Raw genomic sequence first — 22,100 nt, 5'->3', positions numbered from 1 at the left:
AAGCACCAATATTATACACCTATAAGGATATTGATCAAATAAAAATACTATTAACCAAAAGTAACAAAAACACTACCATTGATTATGTAGCTGTCATAATGTTTACTGTGCTTTCGTACCATTACCATTGTGCTCACTCATTCAAGCATGTGTCAGTACTGTTGAGTGCATCATTGCTGTTGCATGTCCCTGATTACTCATTACACTGCTCTTTTTTGTGTTTTTCCCCCTTGTAGTCAACACTGGTAAGTTGTCATCCATCCCTCATCCTCCATCAGACAGCAGCAGGAAATCATGAGCCCCTGTCATTGTCCTATCTGCACTGTAATTCCATCCACCAATACAGTATGTAATTCATGTTATGTGTGGGTAAATGAATAAAAATGTGCTTTGTTTTTTCGTTAAGAAAGGTAAAGAGTGACTGCTTTAGCCACATACACACTTAGCCTGCTTTATCCCTCGAGCTTTCTATGCAGACTGATGTGTTCTTGTACTGGGACTGATGAACATGTGCAGTAATTTGGACCTCTCTTCCTCCTCAGTGCCCCCAGCATTTGCCATACGCCCCAGGAACCAGGTGGTGACAGTGGGCAGGACGGTCACCTTCCAGTGTGAAGCCACCGGCAACCCACAGCCGGCTATCTTCTGGCAGAGGGAGGGCAGTGAGGTGAGACTGAGCCTCAGTCTGTCATCACACTAAATCACTTCTCATGAATGAGCTTCTAACTCTGTGATCCCCCCCCCCCCCCAGAGTCTCCTGTTCTCTTACCAGCCACCACAGCCCTACAGCCGCCTGTCTGTCTCCCAGATGGGCAGTTTGACCATTACTGATGTTCAGCACTCTGATGGCGCCTTCTACAGCTGCCAGGCTCTCAACATCGCTGGCAGTGTTATTACCAAAGCATTGCTGGAGGTCACAGACTGTGAGTACAGGGAAGGAGTGATGGAGGGCAGATGTGGGAGACTTTTATTCAGCACATTTCTAGCTGTGCTGTTTTTGTCTCTTGGCTAAGCACGCTTCCTTTGTGCTGCAGTTTTTCTCGACTGAGCAGGTGTGTCAGGCTACAGATTGGCCCGGGTTGCCGACTGGTGAGAGCTGCCTCCCTCAGGTGTGGTAGTTGGCCTTGGTTACTTACTATCAGGAGAGGGATTTCAGAGGATGTTATTCACATGTTGGGATCAAAACCCTCTGTTCCCATGGTGACTGTGTGTAAAGAGTGTCCCATTTCTTAATGTGTACACAATATAATCTGAATAAAAAGGACCAGGGGAAATAGAAGAATTACTATCTATTGTAACTCTAGTTTCAATTAATGCAACACCGTCTGTGATCTATTCTACTGTAGATATGTGTGAATTGAGACTGTAGCATTGACATTTGATATGTTTTATGGCATTTTTATATGGAACGCGGTCTGATGGACTGTCATCCAATTCTAGGTGATGAAATAACTCGGTTAATTGTTTGAAAAAAGCAATTTAAATGTGCTCGGAGGCCCTCACCAGTAATTACAAACCACCGGGAAAGTCTACAGCCTCCCAGTTAAATGACCTGTGTGATCATGAATACATGTGTCTGGGTAACTTTGCACTATGTACATAAATTAAATTAATGAAGATAATTGCTTCAGGGTTAAAGAGACATTTACTGAATCTACACATTGAGTTGCTCAGTGCAGCCCTTTTAGTTAGAATGGTTAATCTGCCGCTCTTATTGGCAGTGTGCTCTGCAGCCACCTCGTAGGGAAATGAAAGGCATCCACTCAGTGAAAAAGTTGTTACAGGTAATGGAAGTAAAAAAAGATGGGGTCGAGTTTTATGCCGTTTTTTCATTGGTGTATAGCAGTGCACTCTTGTCTGTATCTGTGTCTCTCTGCTCTGCCCTCCCCCAAATCCTCCCCATCCCACCGCACTCTTATCCCTGTTTGGAGTGGTGCATTTGTATGGAAATAACTGGTCTGCATTACTGCCGGCAGTTTTCAAGGTGTGTTTCCATCACCCTTTTTTTTTTTTTTTTTTTGGTTTTTTTATTTATTTATTTATTTATTTACGTAGAAGCCCTGCCCCCATCCACAGGGTTTTAAAATGTGAGAGAGAGAGAGACAGAGAGAGAACTCTGTTATCTTAGTGGGATTGTTATTAGTCGGGCTTTGCCGCTGTGATTGGAGTTGGCTCCAGCAGCACCTACTGTCGAATGAACGATTAGTTGCTCTCCGCTGGAGGGGAAAAGTTGATTTCTTTTTCCTTCACTGCCTGCACAGCCAGCTAAACCTATTGTTCTCTCTCTTTACCAATTTCCCTCTCAATATCTTTCACATCTTATCTGTCTTTCATTTTTTGGCAGCATTTCATTTTCATTTTCTCTACTTTCATCTTTCTTACTCTTATTTCTGTCTCTCTCTTCAGCTTTGATCTTTTGTGAACATCAATTCCCAATTTCCAGTTCCATAATGCTCTGTTGACAGTATGCTTACCGCTTTTTGGAATGTGGCCTTTATTCCATAGTGATAGTACAGATGCAGACAGGACAATGCAGGGAGAGAGCATGCGGCAAAGGTCACTGACCCAAACTGGGGACGTTGCAGTTTGATGGTATGGGTCTTAATCACTCAGTTACCACACACTGCAACTGTTTTGACTATTAATACAGAATAAACCTGAGGACAGGAAATGATAACATCTCATGACGGACATAAATCAAGAAACCCTGTTTCCTTTATATTAGGTGCACGAGCACAGCATTAGAGATCTTTCCTGAACCTTGACCACGTGCTTTTGTTGCATAGGCTCAACCTTACTTTACCTATAATGTACTTGTAATGACTACACTGTTTCTCCAACCTCAAACAGGTGCTTTCTCTTCCCTAAACATGACCACAAAAACCTCAAACATGGTTTAAAAGGAGCGACTATTGTAGAGAGAGAAATAAAAATCTCATGTTAAATACGTATCATTTGTGTTGTCTCTGAGACAGTTGGACATTTGAGAAAGAAACAAAGACTAATATGGGTTTGGACTTTTCTCCAAAATGGATTTTCCATTGTAACGTTAGCCAATAACAGTTTGAAGCAGACAGCACTGGACTTTAGGACATCACCACCAGTGTTCAGTGTTTTAGGTACAGTATGTATAAGTGTGTATATGTGTGTATATGTTTGTATATGTGTGTATGTGCTGCAGGGCTACAGGGAGAGTGTCAACAATAATAGTCTTGAACTTTCTTGCTTGTGTTTTTTAACAGCCGGGTCAGACCAACCTCCTCCTGTGATTAGGCAGGGTCCAGTCAACCAGACTGTCCCTGTGGACAGCACAGTAGTGCTGGGGTGCCAGACTGCAGGCCCTCCACCTCCTACAGTCCACTGGAAGAAGGATGGTGTGCTGGTGTCTCCAGTGGACTCCCGCATGTCCCTAACTGATGCAGGATCACTGGAGATTCGCTACACTAAGGTAGGGGATGACGTTAGTACAGCAGTTAGCAGTTACAGCGACTGTGCTGAGCTAAGCCAACCTCTAATGTCTGCTCCTGTACCCTCTCCCCTCAGCTGGGAGACACAGGCTTCTACACTTGTGTAGCTTCTAGTCCAAACGGAGAGGCCTCCTGGACAGCATACCTGCAAGTAGAAGGTAAGATGTTCATACTGAGACAGAGAGAAAAGTTGTTGAACAGTGCTCACCGAAGAGTGGCACTTAACTTCTTAATGAATGTGTTGGTATCTCTGTGGCAGAGTTTGGAGTTGTTGTCCAGTCCAGTCATCCCACAGATCCTAACCTGATTCCCAGTGCTCCGTTTAAACCTGAGGTGACTGACATCAGCCGCACCTCTGTCACTCTGTCATGGAAAACCAACCCCAGTGCCGGTGCAACACCTACATCTTACCTAATCGAGGCCTTCAGGTTAGACAGATTATCCAGCATGTTTTAACTGCATCTAACAGTGTGATCTAGCGAGCTTAATGAAACACCTTGGTATTCACTGCTTTCATGCGTTCACCTCTCCCTGCAGTTATACACTGGGCAGCAGATGGGTGACTCTAGCTGAGCATGTGAAGACACAGACCTTTGTCCTGAGGAACCTGAAGCCTGGAGCTGTCTACCTCTTTATGATCAGAGCGGTCAATGCTTACGGCCTCAGTGACCCCAGTCCGATCTCTGACTCTGTCAGAACACAGGGTCAGTGTGGGCTTTTTTTTTTAATTTTTTGTTTTTAACTTTGCTTCATGTTAAACAGCTGCCACTTAAACTGCACAGAAGCTGCAGCTATTTAACTTCTTTCCTTCCTTTGGTACCAATAGACAGCACCTCCACCATGCAGGGAGTGGATCACCGTCACATCCAGAGGGAGCTGGGAGATGTAGTGATCCACCTGCACACGCCAACTGTCCTGTCGTCTTCTGCTGTCAGGCTGCAGTGGATGGTAAGTTGACCATACGATGTAGACTGTTCTGCACACAGCAAACATTTCTTTGCTACATATACTCAAAGTTGTCAGAGTCAGGGTAAATATGGGAAAAGGTCAAATGTGCAATTCTGCAAGTAAGTGTAAAAACATACTGTACATTAACAAATGATTTAAAAGCCAAGGGGTCAGGTGGGGGCAGAGTTTTTATCAGATGTTATTTTGGAGCAGACATATTTTCCTTTGGTCTCCCAGCTCTCCATGACGACTGAGCAAATAAAACATGGAGCTCTAAATGGTTCAGGAGGAGCATCTAGTCTGAAACTGTTTTGTGAAAATGTGTTTGTTTGAATGATTTATTATATTTTGAAATTACATGTGGGTTTCTATCTTTTATTAGCAGAGAATAAATCCACTGCACTGTGGTGAATTTATCTTTGGTGCGATACATTGTACTGATTTCCTAAGGCATAAACATGTAGGTGCAGCGTGTGTGTGTGTGTGTGTGTGTGCGTGTGTGCGTGTGTGTGTGTGGATGCCCCCAGATAAATCTTTTAAAGCATCTTTTGTCATTATTGTGTGGGTTAAATGGAAAGTGCTTCGTCCTCTCCTGGCTTGATTTTGAACAGAGTTTCCTGAGAGGAAACTATTAATGAGCTCAGCTTGTGGTTTACTGTGAGAATTTACAGATATGAGGAAATGTTAATCTGTATCGCCCTAAAGGCAAAAGGGAATTAAGTGAGTTTGAACAGATCCTTCCTGCAGACTGTTCACAAGATCAGGCTCCAACCTCCTGGATGTGTGTTATTTTAACTCACATGCAAATATTATTACACTTAACTTGCATTACATTAAAACTCTATGTTGTATGTAACTGATGTTTAGTTGCTGTTAATAAAAAGGGTTCTCACAGTCGCACGTCAGGACTTTCATGCAGCATGTTTTATCTCGACATCTCCGTCAGGTCGAGCAGCAGTCCCCATACATCCAGGGTTACAAGGTGCTTTACAGGGCGTCCGCTGAGCATGGGCAGCCTGAGGGGCAGTGGAGTGTCCTGGAGGTACGCAGCCCACGGGAGGACGGGGTGGTGATCGGTCAGCTGAAGAGAGGCTCCATCTACGAGTTCAAAGTGCGCCCCTTCTTCGATGAGTTCCAGGGAGCTGACAGTGAGGTGAAGGTGGTTAGGACATTGGAAGAAGGTGAGTGGGTGAAGTTCAGTGTTTCTATAAATAGCTGACAGGAAGTGAATAACACTGGTGCAATTCTTTAACATCTTTCACTTTATATATAGACAACAATACAGACACGTGTTTTTATTTTATTTCTATTCTATTTAGTGAGCTTCTGTCAGAGACACTGACCACGTCTGGGCTGCACACAGCAGCAGTTGAGATTGTGTTTATGACTGTATGGTAAACTGTAAGCTTCTTTGCCTCAGCTCCCAATAGAGCACCACAGGGTGTCACAGTGACAAAGAGTAATGTAAATGGAACTGCCATCCTCATTGCCTGGAAACCGCCTCCAGACCCGGAAGAGGTTGGAGTCATTCAAGAGTACAAGGTGAGAAAGGAAGGCTCCCGCCCTCTCCTGTGCTAATGCTCTGAATCATATGTACTGCTGTATCTTTGTGAGACTGTTGATGCCTCTCGTGTTGTAGGATGTGTCCCTCAGGCAGTCACTGTCATCCTGTCTCCTCCTCACCTTCTCTTGACAGATCTGGTGCCTGGGTAATGAGAGTCGCTATCACGTGAACCAGTCGGTCGATGGCTCCACCTTCTCTGTGCTCATTACCAGTCTGGCACCAGGAATTCGTTACAGTGTGGAGGTTGCAGGAAGCAACGGAGCTGGACCTGGGGTCAAGAGCGATGTCACTTTCTTTCAATTAGGTAAGAGTTCTCCCAAAAGGGAGCGTTCAGTCAGTGAACTTAAACAAACTTCTATAATGTTCTCTAGCATTCTTTTTCATTGAACAGTGTTTGTAAAAATTTGAATAAAGCACCATATTGAGCTTCCCTGCTGTAACTTAGCTGTTCAGATAGTTTTTCAACACTGCTTTTGTGTCTGCTGCCTCTTCAACACGTTTGAACACTCTGAAATCTTAAGTTATGCCTCTTCTTCATTGCTGCTGTTTTCACGCACATGTAATGTCAGATTTCTCTGTTTCCTCTTTCACTGATCAGACTCAGCAGGCCAGATGATGGACATCAGTGAGGAAAGAGACACGTTGTCTCAGATCTCAGATGTGGTGAGACAACCAGCATTTATCGCTGGCATTGGCGCCACCTGCTGGTTGGTCCTCATGATTTTCAGTGTGTGGCTCTACCGTCACCGTAAGAAGAGAAGTGGCCTGAGCAGCACGTACACTGGAATCCGCAAGGGTGTGTGCTCCTTTGACATGAGTATATTTTAGAGTAGCAGATGGATGGATGTGTGTTTGTTGGATAAATATACTGTATGTTCAAAATGTTGATTCATAGTCTATATACTGAAGGCCCAGTGTGCAACTGCAAAACAGCTTTTCATCTCACTTTTACAGGTATATTTGAAGGTGGTTGTTGAAGGGATGTTGCCACCACACTAAACAGTGTGGTGATATTAAGGAATATTTTCAGAGGCTAATAAGCAGAGCACATCAAATGTTGAAAAATGCTCTTGTCTAATCTTCCTTTGACACAAAGACTTCAGAAACAAATCTGCATGTGCGATTATGCAGACATTCAAAGGCTGACCTTTACTTGCTCATTTGTAGAGTGTCACTTCCTCAACACAGCACAGTTTTCGGAGGCGCAGGCCTGTCAACCTGCCATTACTATGTCTGCTACAATATCACTGTTATTTTCTCCTCTCCTTCTGGTTGCCTGTCACCCCCATTAACCTTCACCTGGACACACATGTCAAAGACTGAGGCAGCAGTAAGATGCAGGTGGCATGTGGTTATTTAAATGTTTGCACACATCAGATTTTTATATGAAGAGATGTCCATCACACAGCAGGGGTTACATGCATATAAGAAAACATCATAGTCTGAAGCATATAGGTACAATAATACTGAAGTATGGTGAAGTGATCTCTGATCTCTCTCTTTCTGTCCCTACAGTCCCATCATTCACCTTTACACCTACAGGTATGTGGGGTATGATTCATCTGCTACCCTCTGTGATATTTGCTGTATGCACCAAGTGCAATCATATCTAATTCATATAGACATGATGGAAATGGGAAGGCATGGAAGCACAAGTGATTGTGTCAAGATTGTACAATGATAAAAGAACATTTAAATGGGTTTTTCAAACATCTCAACAGAGAAAACATAGAATACAGCAAACAAACCAAAAGGAAGTGAGATTAGATGATGATGGAAAGTGATTAAACAGTTGTTCTGCTATAGTGGGAAATAAGTAGCAAATGTTGCTACTGTACCTATGCAGTCCATGCAGTGCTAGCATTTGAAGATGTATTTGTTGAATCAAATTGTGGAAATTGCTCATTATAATAAAGCAACAGTTCACTTCATCCACATGTACTTGCTGATAGTGCGACAAGCTCACCTGCTCACTGGGTTCATTTCTACAGTGGCGCTGAGAGCTCAACACACTGCAGCTTAAGAAAACACAAGCAAATAAGCAACTTCAAAAAACATTTCTCACAACACAAGCAAATACATGAGGTCTCAGGGCCACTGTATGTTTCAGTTAATTAAATAAGGAAACTGTGGAATCCATTCTACGGGATAAATTTAATTTGTTTCATGTTTTACTGGTGGTGGATGAGAAAGTGTCTCAATCAGTGTTTCTAAATCAGTGGTGGAGTCACACTGAGAGATGGGTAAAGGCACAGGCAGATATCTGTGTTGTCTTCATATAGATTAAACCAGACAGTCACTCTTTGAGCCCTACAGATAGAAGTGTGTGTTGAAGTAAGTGTAGACTTCTGACTATAGATTTGTGCTTAGACTCTCTACCTGCCTTTCATGGTTTTCTCTACCTTTGGCACTTCCTCTTTTTGACAGCTCATCAAGGTTTAATGTTTTTCTGTTTCTCTTTGCAGTTGCGTATCAAAGAGGAGAGTCTGTGTGCAGTGCTGGCAGGTGAGTGTTATTTTTATCCCTTTGAGTTACATGGAGACAGACAAAGAAATGCACTGACTTTGTAGAAACACTAGGGGGAGATGTCTTCCTGCTCTAAATGATGAACTGTATGCATCCACCCCATTGCTCGCTCACCACTGACTTATGAAGACAGCAGGTTTTGATTGACAGCACTGTGGTCCTCCTTGTTGCAGACCTGGCCTCCTCACCATGGGTGAACCTCTAAACCAGCTGTGGCTGCCAGACAATTGGCCTAATGCATGTGCCAATCACAAGGACTGTAGCATCAACTGCTGCAATAATGGCAACGGCACCAGTGACAGCAACATGACAACATACAGCCGACCAGGTTGGTGCAAGACTGACTTCATGTCGTAGTTCACAGTTTTATCAGACACACATATTGTGTGTGTGTTTGTGTGTGTGTGTGTGTGTGTGTGTGTGTCTGATAAAAATCAAACAGCTTCCAGCAATGCTGAAGGTCTGTGACTTCATCTGTCCATGTGCTGCTTTCATGTCTTCCTCAGCTGACTGCATAGCCAACTATGGAAACCATCCAGAAAACAAACAGGGGGGGCAGCTCACTTCTGAGGCGGCTATTTACAGCGATGTGAACCTCTCCAACAAGCTCAATGAGATTAAAACATTCAACAACTCCAACTTGTGCTATGCAAGTCCAGGAGGAGATTCAGCAGCCACATATGAGCCCATCCCATACGCCACCACGCAGCTCATTCAGGCCAGCATCAAGAATAAGGCGGCCTCTGGGGGCGCCATAGCAGAGCCTCTGGACATGCCCTCGTGGAAACAGCCCCCGAACCCTCCTCCCATACCAAAGGAGATGGCAGCGCAGATGCAGTACAACATAATTGAGCAAAACATGCTAAATAAAGGTAAAGCAGGGTTCAATTTGATTTGCATTTATGTGAAACAGAAATTTTGCATATTTGTTTCTTCTTTGTCTTCAGATCATCTGCAAGGAAATGAAGGAATGATCCATCCCAAAACCATCGCCTACAACCAGACCCGGGATCACAGCACAGGAGGCTCACACCACAGCTCAGACAGAGGCAGCAACAGCACCTCAGGTGAGGCCAGCAGCTGCTCCGTCCGGTGGTGAATTTTGATGAGGCAAGGCGTAAGTCTGTGTTTACCTCTGTGTTTTCTTCTCATTTCTCAGGGAGTCAAAATCAAAAGAAAGGAACACGGGCCCCGAAGATGCCAAAACATAATGCAGTGAGCTGGGGAGAAGCCCCGTCTCCTCCTCATGCTAATGCCTGGGACTGTGATGAGTATAGCCTTCCCATGGAAAGGAGGTAGGTGGGGGGGGGGGGCACACACACACACACAGATGCCTGTTTACAGCACACACAAATATACATGTTCACTTCTAGCACCTGAAGTCGTTAGCGCTGAAGTGGGATCTCTAAATCAAAGGAAAAACATACAGAATGCAGTGACACATGCAGCAGACTGACTGACAAACCAGTGCTTAAGATACATTTAGAAATGTTACTCTGACTGTGTCGTGTAAAACTACAGCTACTGCGCCTTCTGTTGCTCATTAGCAGACTGCAGCCCACCAGGTTCAAATAACTGGAAAAAAAACCATTAATATGATAAAGTTATCAGACTCACACATGCTTAATTGGAGGTATGCTGTGAACACCTGCAAACCTTCTGTCAAAACATGGCCTCATTGTCACACCCAACACTTTTACCCAAACTAATTATACAATTTAGATATTTGTAATTGTCAGACAGCAGGTTTTATATCATTCAAACAACTTCACACACACATACATACATACGTACATACAAGTGTGTGTTTTGATGTTGGACCGAGGGCTTTAATGGGCTGTGACTGATGTGTCTGGGCTGTTAGCACCCCTCATTCCTTTAGCCATTACCTCACGTCCGTTGCCCTTTTCTTATAAGTTTTAACCCAGAGGAGAGAATAGAAAGCTGTCCTACTCCACCAGTCAGAGGGGCAGCCTCATCCCCCGCTGAAGTGTCCTATAGTCACCCACCTGCTACACTACCACAGGGAGACCTGAGCAGCGGCCTGCACAATGGAGCCGAGCACCTCAGGTAACCAGATGAAACATTCCCGTCGCTGCATTCAAACATTTTTAACTGATGCTACAGAAAGCGTTTGACAACGTTGACTGCACCAATTTCCAGCCAACATGTCACCGGCCACCCCCGTCCTCCCTCCCCATCACACACCTACAGCTCCATACCCCTCTGCATGGACACTGATGAACAGGAAGAGGATGAGGAGGAGGCAGAAGAGGAGACAGACGCAGAGCTCCCTGACAGTCAGTACAGCCAACACCACAACCGGCAGAAGCATAAACACCAGCTGCACCACCCTTCTCCACACAAGCTGCTCTTCCACGGGCTGGACCAGACCCCAGCCTCCAGCATCGGGGATCTGGACAGATCAGTCACAGGGTCCATGGTTAACAGCTGGGGCTCAGCATCTGAGGACAACATCTCATCAGGCAGGTCCAGTGTTGTCAGCACCTCAGAAGGATCCTTCTTTACAGATGGCGATTTCAACCAGGCAGTAGCCTCGTCACGGGATATCGTAGGCCTGCGCATGTGCAGATACCCAGAGGAGTCAGGTGAGGAGGCTTTTATGGAAGGCATCAAAACTCATTTAATCATATTTATCTATTTTTTTTATTTTGATCGTGTATATGTTGTTCATTTCTTCATGCACAGATTTAATGGTTTGAAGAAATGACTTGAAAATGCCCTAAAAAATAACTTCAAGAAAAAAATGAAATTACTTCAGTGTTTTGTTTCAAGGTTCTTCATTAATGTCATTCTGGTCATGCATTTATGTCATTCTACATGTCTCAACCAATATTTCCTGTAGTGGAAAAGGAAAAATGTGATGTATTACAAATAATGTTAATGACACATTAACCGTCAGTCACTAAATTAAAGCTCCTGATAACTGAAAAATATTCATGATTAAATAATCAACAGTCAGATCAGGTGAGATCATGTTAATTTAGTGAGTTGTTCTGGAGGTGGAGGTGTGTGTGTGGGCGTGCTTTGATCAACCTGGACTCTGTCATCATTGTTTTCATGTACCCAGTGAACAGTTTGACTAAAATAATTATCAATCTTCTGCATAGAAATAACTCAGGGCACTTAAAATGATAGAATTATTTGGAATGTATCAGCTGTATGTTCTCTCTTATATGTCACATTTATGCAATCTAAACATTTTATATTTTTTGTGCTAAATGATTTTAGGCCGGCGGCACCAGCGTCCCAGCAGCCCCATGTCCACAGACAGCAACATGAGTCCTGCAATAACACATAAAAGGCCCAGGAGGCATAAACAGAACCAGTCTGGTCAACAGGGCTACCAACCCAAAGATGTCTTCAATGATGGTAAAGATTAAACCAAGAGTGAGATTCACTTCTGTGTGTCTCTTAATGACACTTACATTTGGATCTCTGTGCTGTGCTCTGTGTCCCCAGACACTTGCATGCCTCTGAATTTCTCCAGCCAAATGTCCCATGGTGACTATAAAGTGAGGGGGGCCACGCTGCCTCGGATGGGCTCTGGGGACGCCCGGGGTCGACGCGGCAGCACTGGGACTCACAGGGTGAGGGAGGGCACATTGGAGCAGAGAGAGAGCCAGGACAAGCACAGGACTCCGCTAGGAGGAAAAGGAAGTAGCAAAAACCGACAGCACTCAGGTACCGGGTGGATTTTTTTAAATAATAACATTTTAAATAACCAATGAAGTGTCTAGCCAATTAAAATGTTTTCTTTCTTGTCTCTCCCTCAGAATTTGGGGACGTCCTTCTGTACAGTCGTCCCTCTTTCCCATCAGGTCAAGCTCAGAGGGAGCCTGAAGATACTAATTCATCCAGCTTTATGTCATGTGGAGACTCAAGGACCAAACAGGGAGGACAGGTGGAAGAGGTAAATCAAAACTCCAAATATATTTGTTTTAGTGTGTGTAAGTTATCTCTTGGAGACAATCATGACACTGTTCTGTTTTCACAGTTCCTGAAGAGCTAAGAAGCAATGCGAGCACAAAAGGAATATCCTACAGTTGCTTCAGACGAAGGACTCTGACCTTTACGGAAAAAGACTAAAAGAAACTGCACAATACATGCTATCATTTTCTACTTCACATTTCTCATTAGGTGTTGGAAAAAAGAAAAAAAAAGTGCTCTCATGTTTAAGTCTGTGGACTTCAATTTGATGCACTGTTTATTATTTGCTTTGCGGGTGACCAGCTCCAGGACTCTGAACCGCTGGTTGCTCAGTGAAGATGAATGCACATTCGATGGCGGTTGTGAGTGTCTACAAAAATATTGTCCATGACGACTGCTTGATGCGGTCCATATGATCTTTGCTTGTCAGTTGTCTTCTTATTTTTACTGTAATTGATATTCTGTCATTACCAGCCATCTTGTAAACTGTTGGAATTGTTTACTGCCACAGAAGTGCTTCAAATTCAAATTTTATAGAACAGTGTTAATGTTTTATAAGTGATGTACATCTTGTCTTTGTATTATTTGTTCTACTTTGGTTATAAAAGCACAATCACTTAATTTTATTGTAAGTCATTATTATATGAACTTCAGTCTGGGGGAGATGAGTCTTTGTAGTCATTTCATCAGTTCAGGCTGAGGAGATGAATTGTTGATTGTGGTTGTGCGTTCAGCTGTGTTCATTTGAGCTGCTTTCATTCAGATTTGAACTATCTGTTGTGTGTACTGAGAGAATTGCATGCAGATTCACCTGTAGGAGGTTTTTCCTTAACACCTTAACTGCTTTGTTCCCCTCTGGGATGATGAACATTCTGGTCATGGACTGGTTCCATTTATTGTTTCTCTCCACTGAGTCCATTTCATCGAAATCTGTGTTCCCTTGACTCTGGCCATAACTTCTGGAGTAGGGCTGGACAATGCACCGTATTTATTGAATTACTCAGTAGGAATTCCATACCGGCCTAAATTCACTCACAAAGCAATTTTCAAGTACAAGAAAGTGAATATGATCAGGCATTATGTATTATGAAAATGACTATTGTTTTTTTTATCTTTGAAAAGTACATTGTACATTGTTATATAGATCTTGGTCATATTGTCCAGCCCTATTCTATAAGTTATATATGGAACAAATATGTCACTTTAACTTCTCTGTTTGAATAAATATTGCTGTTCCTTAATCAACTACAACAAATAATCTTTTATCTCACTTCTGTAACACAATCTGTCCAGTTTGAAATGAAACATTGATTCTGCACCACAAAGAATCAGATACACTAAAAACCTCTACTTACCCTAACCCTGTCCATGTAGGCTGCATGACTCTTGAATGATTCCCTCATGTCTACAAAGTTTGAACTCTCAAAACTGGAACTTTGAAGGGAGACAAAGAAAAGGTACAAAGAGAATGATGTTTTCTGGTCATGTCATGTGACACAAAAGTCTGACGGTCATGGAAAACCCCTTTTAAGTTTAAGACCTTAAAAACTTTAAAGCGATTGCTGCACACAATAGATCAAGATTCCTTTAGGTAACCTACAGTGGTTTCGACCACTTTCTGTCTAAAGCATGAAATTTGTTATATTGAAGGACAAATTAAATGAAAATCGCTGTATTCCAAAATGTCAGCTGTTCCTGGGAATCTTATGGAATTAATTGGAAAACATTGTCATTTTCACTCCATTATTTATAATTAAAACACCTACAAAGGTATTTGTTCATTCATGTTTTTTAGGTCAGTTCCTGGTTTCCAATCGTCACCAGGTTTTTCAGATTGTCCCATAGGTAAACCCATCCCATTCTGTGACTGTGAGGTGGATGAGGAAGACTGAAGACTGGGAAGCTGTGAGGATGTGACAAGACATGCTGTTTAATTAACCTCACTCATGAGCCTTCATCAACAGAGCACCTGTGTGCTGTTGAAAACGAGGAAGTCGTTCACAGATGTCTTCCCATATCTGTGAGTGTGTGTGAGTGTCAGAGTGACTATCCCAAGACCCGCACACTAAGTGGTGCATCATCCACAAACGACTATATAATTATACTGAACTCGTTGTGATTTATTAACAAGGTAGACCCTGAATCAACTCCACTCAGCAGTGATAAGTGAGATGAGTAGCTCCTGTGACCTTTGTGGTCCTTAATTTCTTTCACAACCTCACTTATTGCACGACTGCAAGATGGAGGTCTTATTTATGCTGCAGGAATGATTCAGATTCCCTGATGAACTGGTTGGGAGAATATTCACTTTGTCCTGTATCTGAGACCTTCAAATTAGTAATGGTGAATTGAAATCTGTTTCTTATCTTATTGCTTTCAGATTGATATTAGAAATGATCAGAATTTTAATGGTTATACAGGTACACACTCATGCATCTTTAAAACATTATTGACATTTACTGATTTGGTGTTTGATCTGAATGACTGTAAAAATGATCCAAACCACTTAAAGGAGCTATTTGTAAGTTTTTTCTGCAGCTGAACTTGGTGTCACCTGCTGGGCACAGGTGGTGGTGATTTCCACTTGACAAGAGCTTCATCCAACCCCACCCCTCCAAAATATGTAAATATGAAAGATAGACATGTATGTTTAGATTGAATGACAAATTATATAAGTCATATACAAACATATAGAAATTTAATAAGCATGTCATTTTAATAAAGTTGTATTTCATATTATAATCTTATATCTTCATATATCCAGATGATGTATATATGTCATAATAATGTATTCACTTATAGATGACACGTATGGTGATGTCACACAGATAGGGACATATACGTCATATAAATGTCATAAGTCATACTAGACTAAGGTATAAAAAAGACATCATATAATAAGGTGTGGAAGAGTCATAGTATAGTAAGGCATAAAAAATCAGAGTTTATTAAGGAATTAAATGTAAATAAATATCATAGTATAATAAGGCATAAAAATTCTGGTGAAAAAATTTCTTTATATATTAAGGCATAAAAATTTCAAAAATCATCATGGTATATTAAGGCATAAAAGGTCATAAAGAGGTCATAGTATAGTAAGGAATAAAACGACATACTAAAGTGAGGCATAAAATTGCCAAAAAACATCATAGTATAATATGGCATAAAACTTTTTTAAAAAGTCATGGTTTATTAAGGCATAAAAGGTCATAAAAAGGTCATAGTATGGTTAGGAATAAAATGAACAAGTATGGTAAGGCATGAAATGTCAAAAAATGTAATAGTATAGTATGGCATGAAAATGTCAAAAATCGTCATAGTATAGTAAGACATAAAATGTCATAGTATAGTAAGGCATAAAATGTCAAAAAATGTCATAGTATAGTATGGCATAAAATGTCAAAAATCGTCATAGTAAGGCTTAATAATGTCAAAAAACGTCATAGTATAATAAGGCATGAAAATGTCAGAAAATGTCATAGTATAGTAAGGTATAAAATGTCATAGTATAGTAATGCATAAAATGTCATAGTATAGTAAGGCATGAAAATGTCAAAAATCGTGATAGTATAGTATGGAATAAAAAGTCAAAAAAACATCATGGTTTATTGAGGCATAAAAGGTCATAAAAAGGTCATAGTATGGTAAGGAATAAAATGAGAATGTATAGTAAGCCATGCAAATGTCAAATATCGTCATAGTAATGCTTAATAATGTCAAAAAACATCATAGTATAGTATGGCATGAAAATGTAAAAAAAGGTCATAGTTTATTAGGGCATAAAACGTCAAAAAAACATCATGGTTTATTAAGGCATAAAAAGGTCATAGTATGGTAAGGAATAAAATGACAACGCATAGTAAGGCTTAAAAATGTCAAAAAAACATCATAATATAGTAAGGCATGAAAATGTCAAAAAATGCCATAGTAAGGCTTAATAATGTCAAAAAACGTTATAGTATAGTATGGCATGAAAATGTTAAAAAAAATGTCATAGTATAGTAAGGCATAAAATGTCATAGTATAGTAAGGCATGCAAATGTCAAAAAATGTAAGGCATGGAATGTCAAAAAAATGTCATAGTATAGTTATGCATAAAATGTCATTATATAGTAAGGCATAAAATCTCAAAAAATGTCATAGTATAGTAATGCATAAATTGTCATAGCCATAAAATGTCAAAAAGTGTCATAGTAAAATAAGGTATAAAATGTCATAGTATAGTACAGCATGAAAATGTCAAAAAATGTCATTGTATAGTAAGGCATAAAATGTCAAAGTATAATAAGGCATAAAATGTCAAAGTATAATAAGGCATAAAATGTCAAAGTATAATAAGGCATAAAATGTCAAAGTATAATAAGGCATAAAATGTCATACTATAGTAGGCAAAACAAAAGTCACAGGATAAAAATGTCATTATATAGTAATGCATAAAAACATCAAAGTAAGTCATAAAAAAAGTAATAAGGCATAAAGAGGTCACACTATTCATGGTAACATTTTCATGGGATTTTTAAAAATTAAATTCACACTCTGATATAGCCACTATTTTATGTTTACTCCTGCTAGCATCCACACTGCTTGCCTGCAGAACAGAGATGCCAGGGTTATCTTGCTAGTTAATGCTAGCTAAAATCTAAAAATCCATTGTATGTGCCTTGCTTAGCACCGTGTGGAAAAACTATTAGCATCTAGCTAGTGAGCACAGTAGAGCCTTTAGCTGCAAGCTCGATATTTTCTCCAGAAGTAGGTGGAAACCAAAAACAGAGCTAAGAGGAGTCTGAATATTGGATTTACAATCATCATGTAAACAACATGCCTCCAAATTAGCGTTGCTTCATATCTGCTGATTTTACAAATAGGCAACTCTTGGCTAACAATTTTGCAAATAAAATATATGTCTACAGCTCAGTAATGCCTCTCAGTAGCTATAAGAATCAGTTATTGCAGGTTTACCCTCTAAATCTGTCAACATGTGAAAATGTATATGCTCCTTTCTGAAGAAACAATTCAATGCCTTGCTTGGCTATTTTCCAACTCTGTCTCTGTTACATTTGGGTTTCAGAACACATCCTGCCAGGAGGAGGAGGATCAAGTGCCAGTCAGACAGAACGTGGAAAACTCAGTGGTAAAGAACATTATACAGATCTAGGACAAACAGCACTTTTCCACCCAGAGTCACTAACATCAGATTATTTTACAAGCATGTGACTGTAGACTCACTAATCCACAACCACTCACATGACCAAAGTTCTGCTTTGTCATAATATTATGTAACTTCTAGCTGCAGTTTTATCTTCGGTCCATCAACTGTACTCACTAACTTGCTTTGTGACACCAAGTGAAGTGAATAACTGCAACAACATTGTGCAAAACATACCTGAGTTATTTAGATGATTTAACAGCAAGTGGAAGCAGTTGCTCTGAACTAAAACAGCACCTTACAGTTTTGAGTTGTGAAATTTTGTAGATTTTTATAAGTAGCAAAAAGATAATTCATCAGATGATGATGCGGAATACATGATGAGCAAAGGAAGCACTTAACACTCAGCACCATAATCAGGTACAGTGTGTATGATGTTTTCTGTGTGGAGACATGTAATTGATGATGGTATCTTGTTGTCTTTCATACATAACTGCTGCATTTATGAGGCTTTTCACAGTAGGTAAGAGTCACAAAGGCTAATTTCAATAAAAACCTAACCTAAAAACCATCTTCTTTGTGTCCCACTTGTGCAAAGAGGCTGACCTTTACAGTTACACAGCTGTCAACAGCTGTGACACTGTGATCTACCTTTTTTTGTCCAATTATCACTTCAAGCTTGACTGATGTGACTGGTGCGACTAAATGGTAGGTGAATAATTTTAACCCAAGCTGTGGAAGGTAATGTCCACTCCAATTAACATCACTGACCCATGATTCCTGGAAAAAATGAAAAACAAAATCAATACTCTAGTCATAACAAAAAAATTCCACCTTTTCACTCTCCCGTCTGACGTGATGATTATAAAGAAATAGTAGAAAAACTGAAATGTGCAATGGCATTAATTAAATGGACATGTGGACATGTTATATTTAATGATTTTTACATCATGTTTACAGAGTCATTCATGCGATGAACCTCTTCATGAATTATTCCAATAACTTGATTGCAACCAAATAGAATCCTGAGGAAGGTTGAGTGTTGTGTTTTTTTCTCCTCGTCTCAGCACCATGAATGGCTGCCTTCATCCCCATCTATTTCTCTTTTTTTCCCTTTTCAAGGACAACTGTCTACAGTAGGTTATTCACAAGTGTTTGCCTTGGTTTCTAAGATACTGTGTGTGTGTGTGTGTGTGTGTGTGTGTGTGTGTGTGTGTGTGTGTGTGTGTGTGTGTGTGTGAGCTGCCAGGTTTCATTTTCAATTTTGCTGTGTTTATCCAGCAGATTCTCTGCAATCTGTTGACAAAGAGCCGGCCATGACAGCTAGGGCAAATGTGGCAGAATTGCAGAGAGACTGACAGAAAAAGTGAAACTGATGGCTGTCAACCCAGAATAACTCTTTATAAGGGGACAGATCTATAGAGACAGTATGGCTGAGTGCTGTGCTGCAAATGAAAATGCCTCCTCTGACCTACTAGCTGAACTGCACCGTGTGCATTCTTGGTGTTCGATTTTCCCCCATTATCACACACCAAATGTTGAATCTTCACATAATCCAAAAAATTACTCTGCACTTGCTGTGGAGGAAGAACTGGCACGCCACGGTCTTTTGAACATGTACATGCAATCATTCAGGCAACAGGATTTTCAACATGATGAGGTTTATTGAGGATGTGCAGGAGGCAGTGTTGCAGGAAAGAAGTCTGGAGGTGATGAAGACATTGATTAGCTTCGAAGCAGTGAATTAAACAGGTGCTGTCAGAGATAGGCAGCATTTCTCAGCTCTGACAGGCAGTGTTTTCCTGTGTCAATGACATCCTTGGAGGCAAAGAGGGCACCAAGTTTTAGGACAAGGGGAAGAGGTGACACTGGTGTTGAGGGAAAAGTTATGAGTGGAGAAAGCAGGAAGGGGGAGGGGGCAAGTAATTGGGGAACAAATTTATGATTTGATTTGATGACAAATTTATTGCAGTTGTGTTTGAGGAAGATTACATTCTCTTAATGCAGGCAGTTGGTGAGGAATTAGGAGGTGTCAGAGATAATGAATGTGGTGATGAGGTGGAGCTCACTGCAGCAATGGTAAATTCATGGAGATAAATCACTGTCTGTCACTGTAAACGTTGACTGCAAACCAGGGGAGGATGTGTCCCGTGATGCCAGGAGAGAACTTACTATGGCAGATGTCAAAAGGTGCACGCAAGACAAAGAGGACGAAGCCAGGGCTTCGGTTGGCATGAGGAGAGAGGAGGCAACCTTTACAGCAAACACACATACTCACAGTGAGTCATTAAGATTGAAATTAAGACATGAAAGAAACAAGGCTGAAGAAAAATGTTTTAAGATTTGCTGAAAGTAAAGGTGCATTTTGAAGTTGAAGAATAAGGATAACATACTGGTTGTGTCAGTTAAAGCCAATAATATCCACCACCATCATCTTCAGCGAGTGGTTTGTCTTTGTCATAAATATGACAAGTTTTCACCACCCCCAAAGATACACTCCATGTTTTAAGACTAATAAAAAGATTCTGCTTTGCATTTTGACTGATGTGATTTTCTACAAAGTTCAGTTAGCTCATTCAAAAATCCTGAATATATCAATATACAAGTATTTTTCAAATGCCTCCTACGCCTTTGAGCACTGGACATTTTCAGATCATACTTGTGAGTAAATTGCATATTTTGGACTATGATTGGTTTCCACACTCTGCTGTGATGCAACAAAACCCTGCTCATACGTCTTAAACTCAGATTCATGGCGAGCACAGGAACTTTACAGCGTAGTGTCTGTACATACTGCACATCATTCTGCTCAGTCAAGTTTAAACATCAAGTGAAGTAATAAGTAAAACACGTCTAAGATTAATCTGAATTTGAATTAAATTTGAGACGTTTTTTTACTGGGTAGTAAATGCAGTGGCTGTTGTTTGAGCTTGGGATTGTTCTCTGATTGGCTCCAGGGCTCTTGTATTGGCTCAGTGAGATTTCCATAATAAAACTGTTGAAAACTATTTAGGCAATAGTGCAGACAGGCTGTCATAACCAGAAAGGCGACTCTCTTTTTACTGGAGTTTCCAGTAACTACGGTTGGTTTCGCTTCTGGGATTAAGCAGCAGCACCTGTCTCAGCTGAAACCTGGAGTCTGGATCTAGGAGTCAGCTACAGCGGGTGTAGATAAAGATTAACATCAGCATATAAATGTCTTTTCTGTATTTACCTAAAGGCCCTTTATAAGAGACCTCCAGGAGAGGCCTCACTGCTTCATGTCAGTGGTACAATGTCAAGTGGCAACATAAAAGAAGCAGATGAACCATTAGGGTGAAAAAGATGAAAATAAATTGGTCACACAGGGAGTTAAAGGCCAGGAGACCACTGGCCTTTAGCTTACCCTCAGGGTAGCTGAGCCACAGAGCGGGACCTGCAGTCTCAGGTGGGGTGCACGTAAACCACCACACCATTTCAATGTTGCAATTAGCCATTAGCCAAATGTCATGAGTCACAAATCAGCCTTTCAAGGCAAGGTTACACATAATCATAGTGAAAAGGTTGTCCACCACATGTTGGGAAAATTTCAGGCAAGGCAGTATTAATGCAGCAAAGAGATCTAAAAAAACACAGAGTGAATGGCTCTCCTCCTTCCTCCATTAAAGCAGCCATAATGAATATTTAGTGAGTAGGGTATTACAGCAGTTCATATAGCAGCTATTATTATATAGCAGCTGACTGTATACTGAATATAAAGTCTGCTCTTTATGTACAATATTAAAAGGCAAAACAAAATGCAGTATGTTGAAAGCAGCTTGGTCTCTAGCATGAACCTCATATAGTGAAATATCTCTAATCACACTGTCTACAGTGTAAATGTATTACTCTGACATTCTGTATGTGTAAGCACTGTAGATATGAATATCACATTTACTAATAATTGTTTTGATATATCTTCAATAGATATGTCAACTGTCTGGTTTATTGGCTGTGTGAAGATGATTTTGTTAACATCATTGTTATTCATTTTCATTCATGTTCTCTTAGATAAGAGGGTGATTTGCCCACAAAGTATTATTTTATTTATTTATTCATTTGTATCCATAATCAGAGAGCCCCTCCTCTGATGACTGATTTTGTTCAAATTACTAATTTTAATACTGTCAACTGTACAATGATAAAACACTGTGTTTGAAGGGAGTGTTCCCAATTTCTTTGGATGGACAATGTGATTTTGTTATTTGTGTTATCTGCCTCAGAAGTGTACGGGACACAATTCAACACTTATTCTATCCTTAGTTATGATTGTGGGTTATAATAAAACACTCAACCTGGCAAATCTGCAAAACATCCTCAAAGGTGAAACTGTCTTTTCGCTCCAGTTCCAGAGCGCTCCTGCTCCTGCTCCTGCTACTGCCCCTGCTCCTGCCCCTGCCCCTGCTCCTGCTCCTGCCCCTGCTCCTGCTCCTGCTCCTGCTCCTGCTCCTGCCCCTGCTCCTGCCCCTGCCCCTGCTCC

The 22,100-nt window shown here is 40.9% G+C and overlaps 1 protein-coding gene across 2 annotated transcripts in view; it reads left to right on the top strand.

Moving 5' to 3' along the window:
* The window catches only part of LOC130182081 (roundabout homolog 1-like), a 72,271-nt gene extending 58,557 nt beyond the window's left edge, over nt 1-13,714 (top strand). The window contains exons 3-26 of one of the 2 annotated variants that reach the window (XM_056396650.1): nt 237-345; nt 543-667; nt 752-923; nt 3,243-3,448; nt 3,544-3,625; nt 3,727-3,895; nt 4,005-4,171; nt 4,294-4,415; nt 5,362-5,596; nt 5,836-5,957; nt 6,112-6,283; nt 6,578-6,775; nt 7,495-7,521; nt 8,445-8,484; nt 8,679-8,833; nt 9,012-9,377; nt 9,453-9,572; nt 9,665-9,800; nt 10,423-10,575; nt 10,669-11,114; nt 11,758-11,898; nt 11,989-12,210; nt 12,303-12,439; nt 12,524-13,714. In XM_056396650.1, coding sequence (XP_056252625.1) covers nt 237-345; nt 543-667; nt 752-923; nt 3,243-3,448; nt 3,544-3,625; nt 3,727-3,895; nt 4,005-4,171; nt 4,294-4,415; nt 5,362-5,596; nt 5,836-5,957; nt 6,112-6,283; nt 6,578-6,775; nt 7,495-7,521; nt 8,445-8,484; nt 8,679-8,833; nt 9,012-9,377; nt 9,453-9,572; nt 9,665-9,800; nt 10,423-10,575; nt 10,669-11,114; nt 11,758-11,898; nt 11,989-12,210; nt 12,303-12,439; nt 12,524-12,538 — 3,837 coding nt within the window. In that variant the 3' untranslated portion in view covers nt 12,539-13,714. The remainder of the gene's footprint in view (nt 1-236; nt 346-542; nt 668-751; nt 924-3,242; nt 3,449-3,543; nt 3,626-3,726; nt 3,896-4,004; nt 4,172-4,293; nt 4,416-5,361; nt 5,597-5,835; nt 5,958-6,111; nt 6,284-6,577; nt 6,776-7,494; nt 7,522-8,444; nt 8,485-8,678; nt 8,834-9,011; nt 9,378-9,452; nt 9,573-9,664; nt 9,801-10,422; nt 10,576-10,668; nt 11,115-11,757; nt 11,899-11,988; nt 12,211-12,302; nt 12,440-12,523) is intronic. The other variant, XM_056396649.1, reaches the window with a different exon arrangement.
* The last annotated feature ends 8,386 nt before the right edge of the window (nt 13,715-22,100 follow it).

This window comes from Seriola aureovittata, chromosome 15 (assembly GCF_021018895.1).
Source record: "Seriola aureovittata isolate HTS-2021-v1 ecotype China chromosome 15, ASM2101889v1, whole genome shotgun sequence".
Classification (NCBI taxonomy): Eukaryota; Metazoa; Chordata; class Actinopteri; order Carangiformes; family Carangidae; genus Seriola; species Seriola aureovittata.
This window is presented reverse-complemented; position numbering and strand designations above follow the sequence as displayed.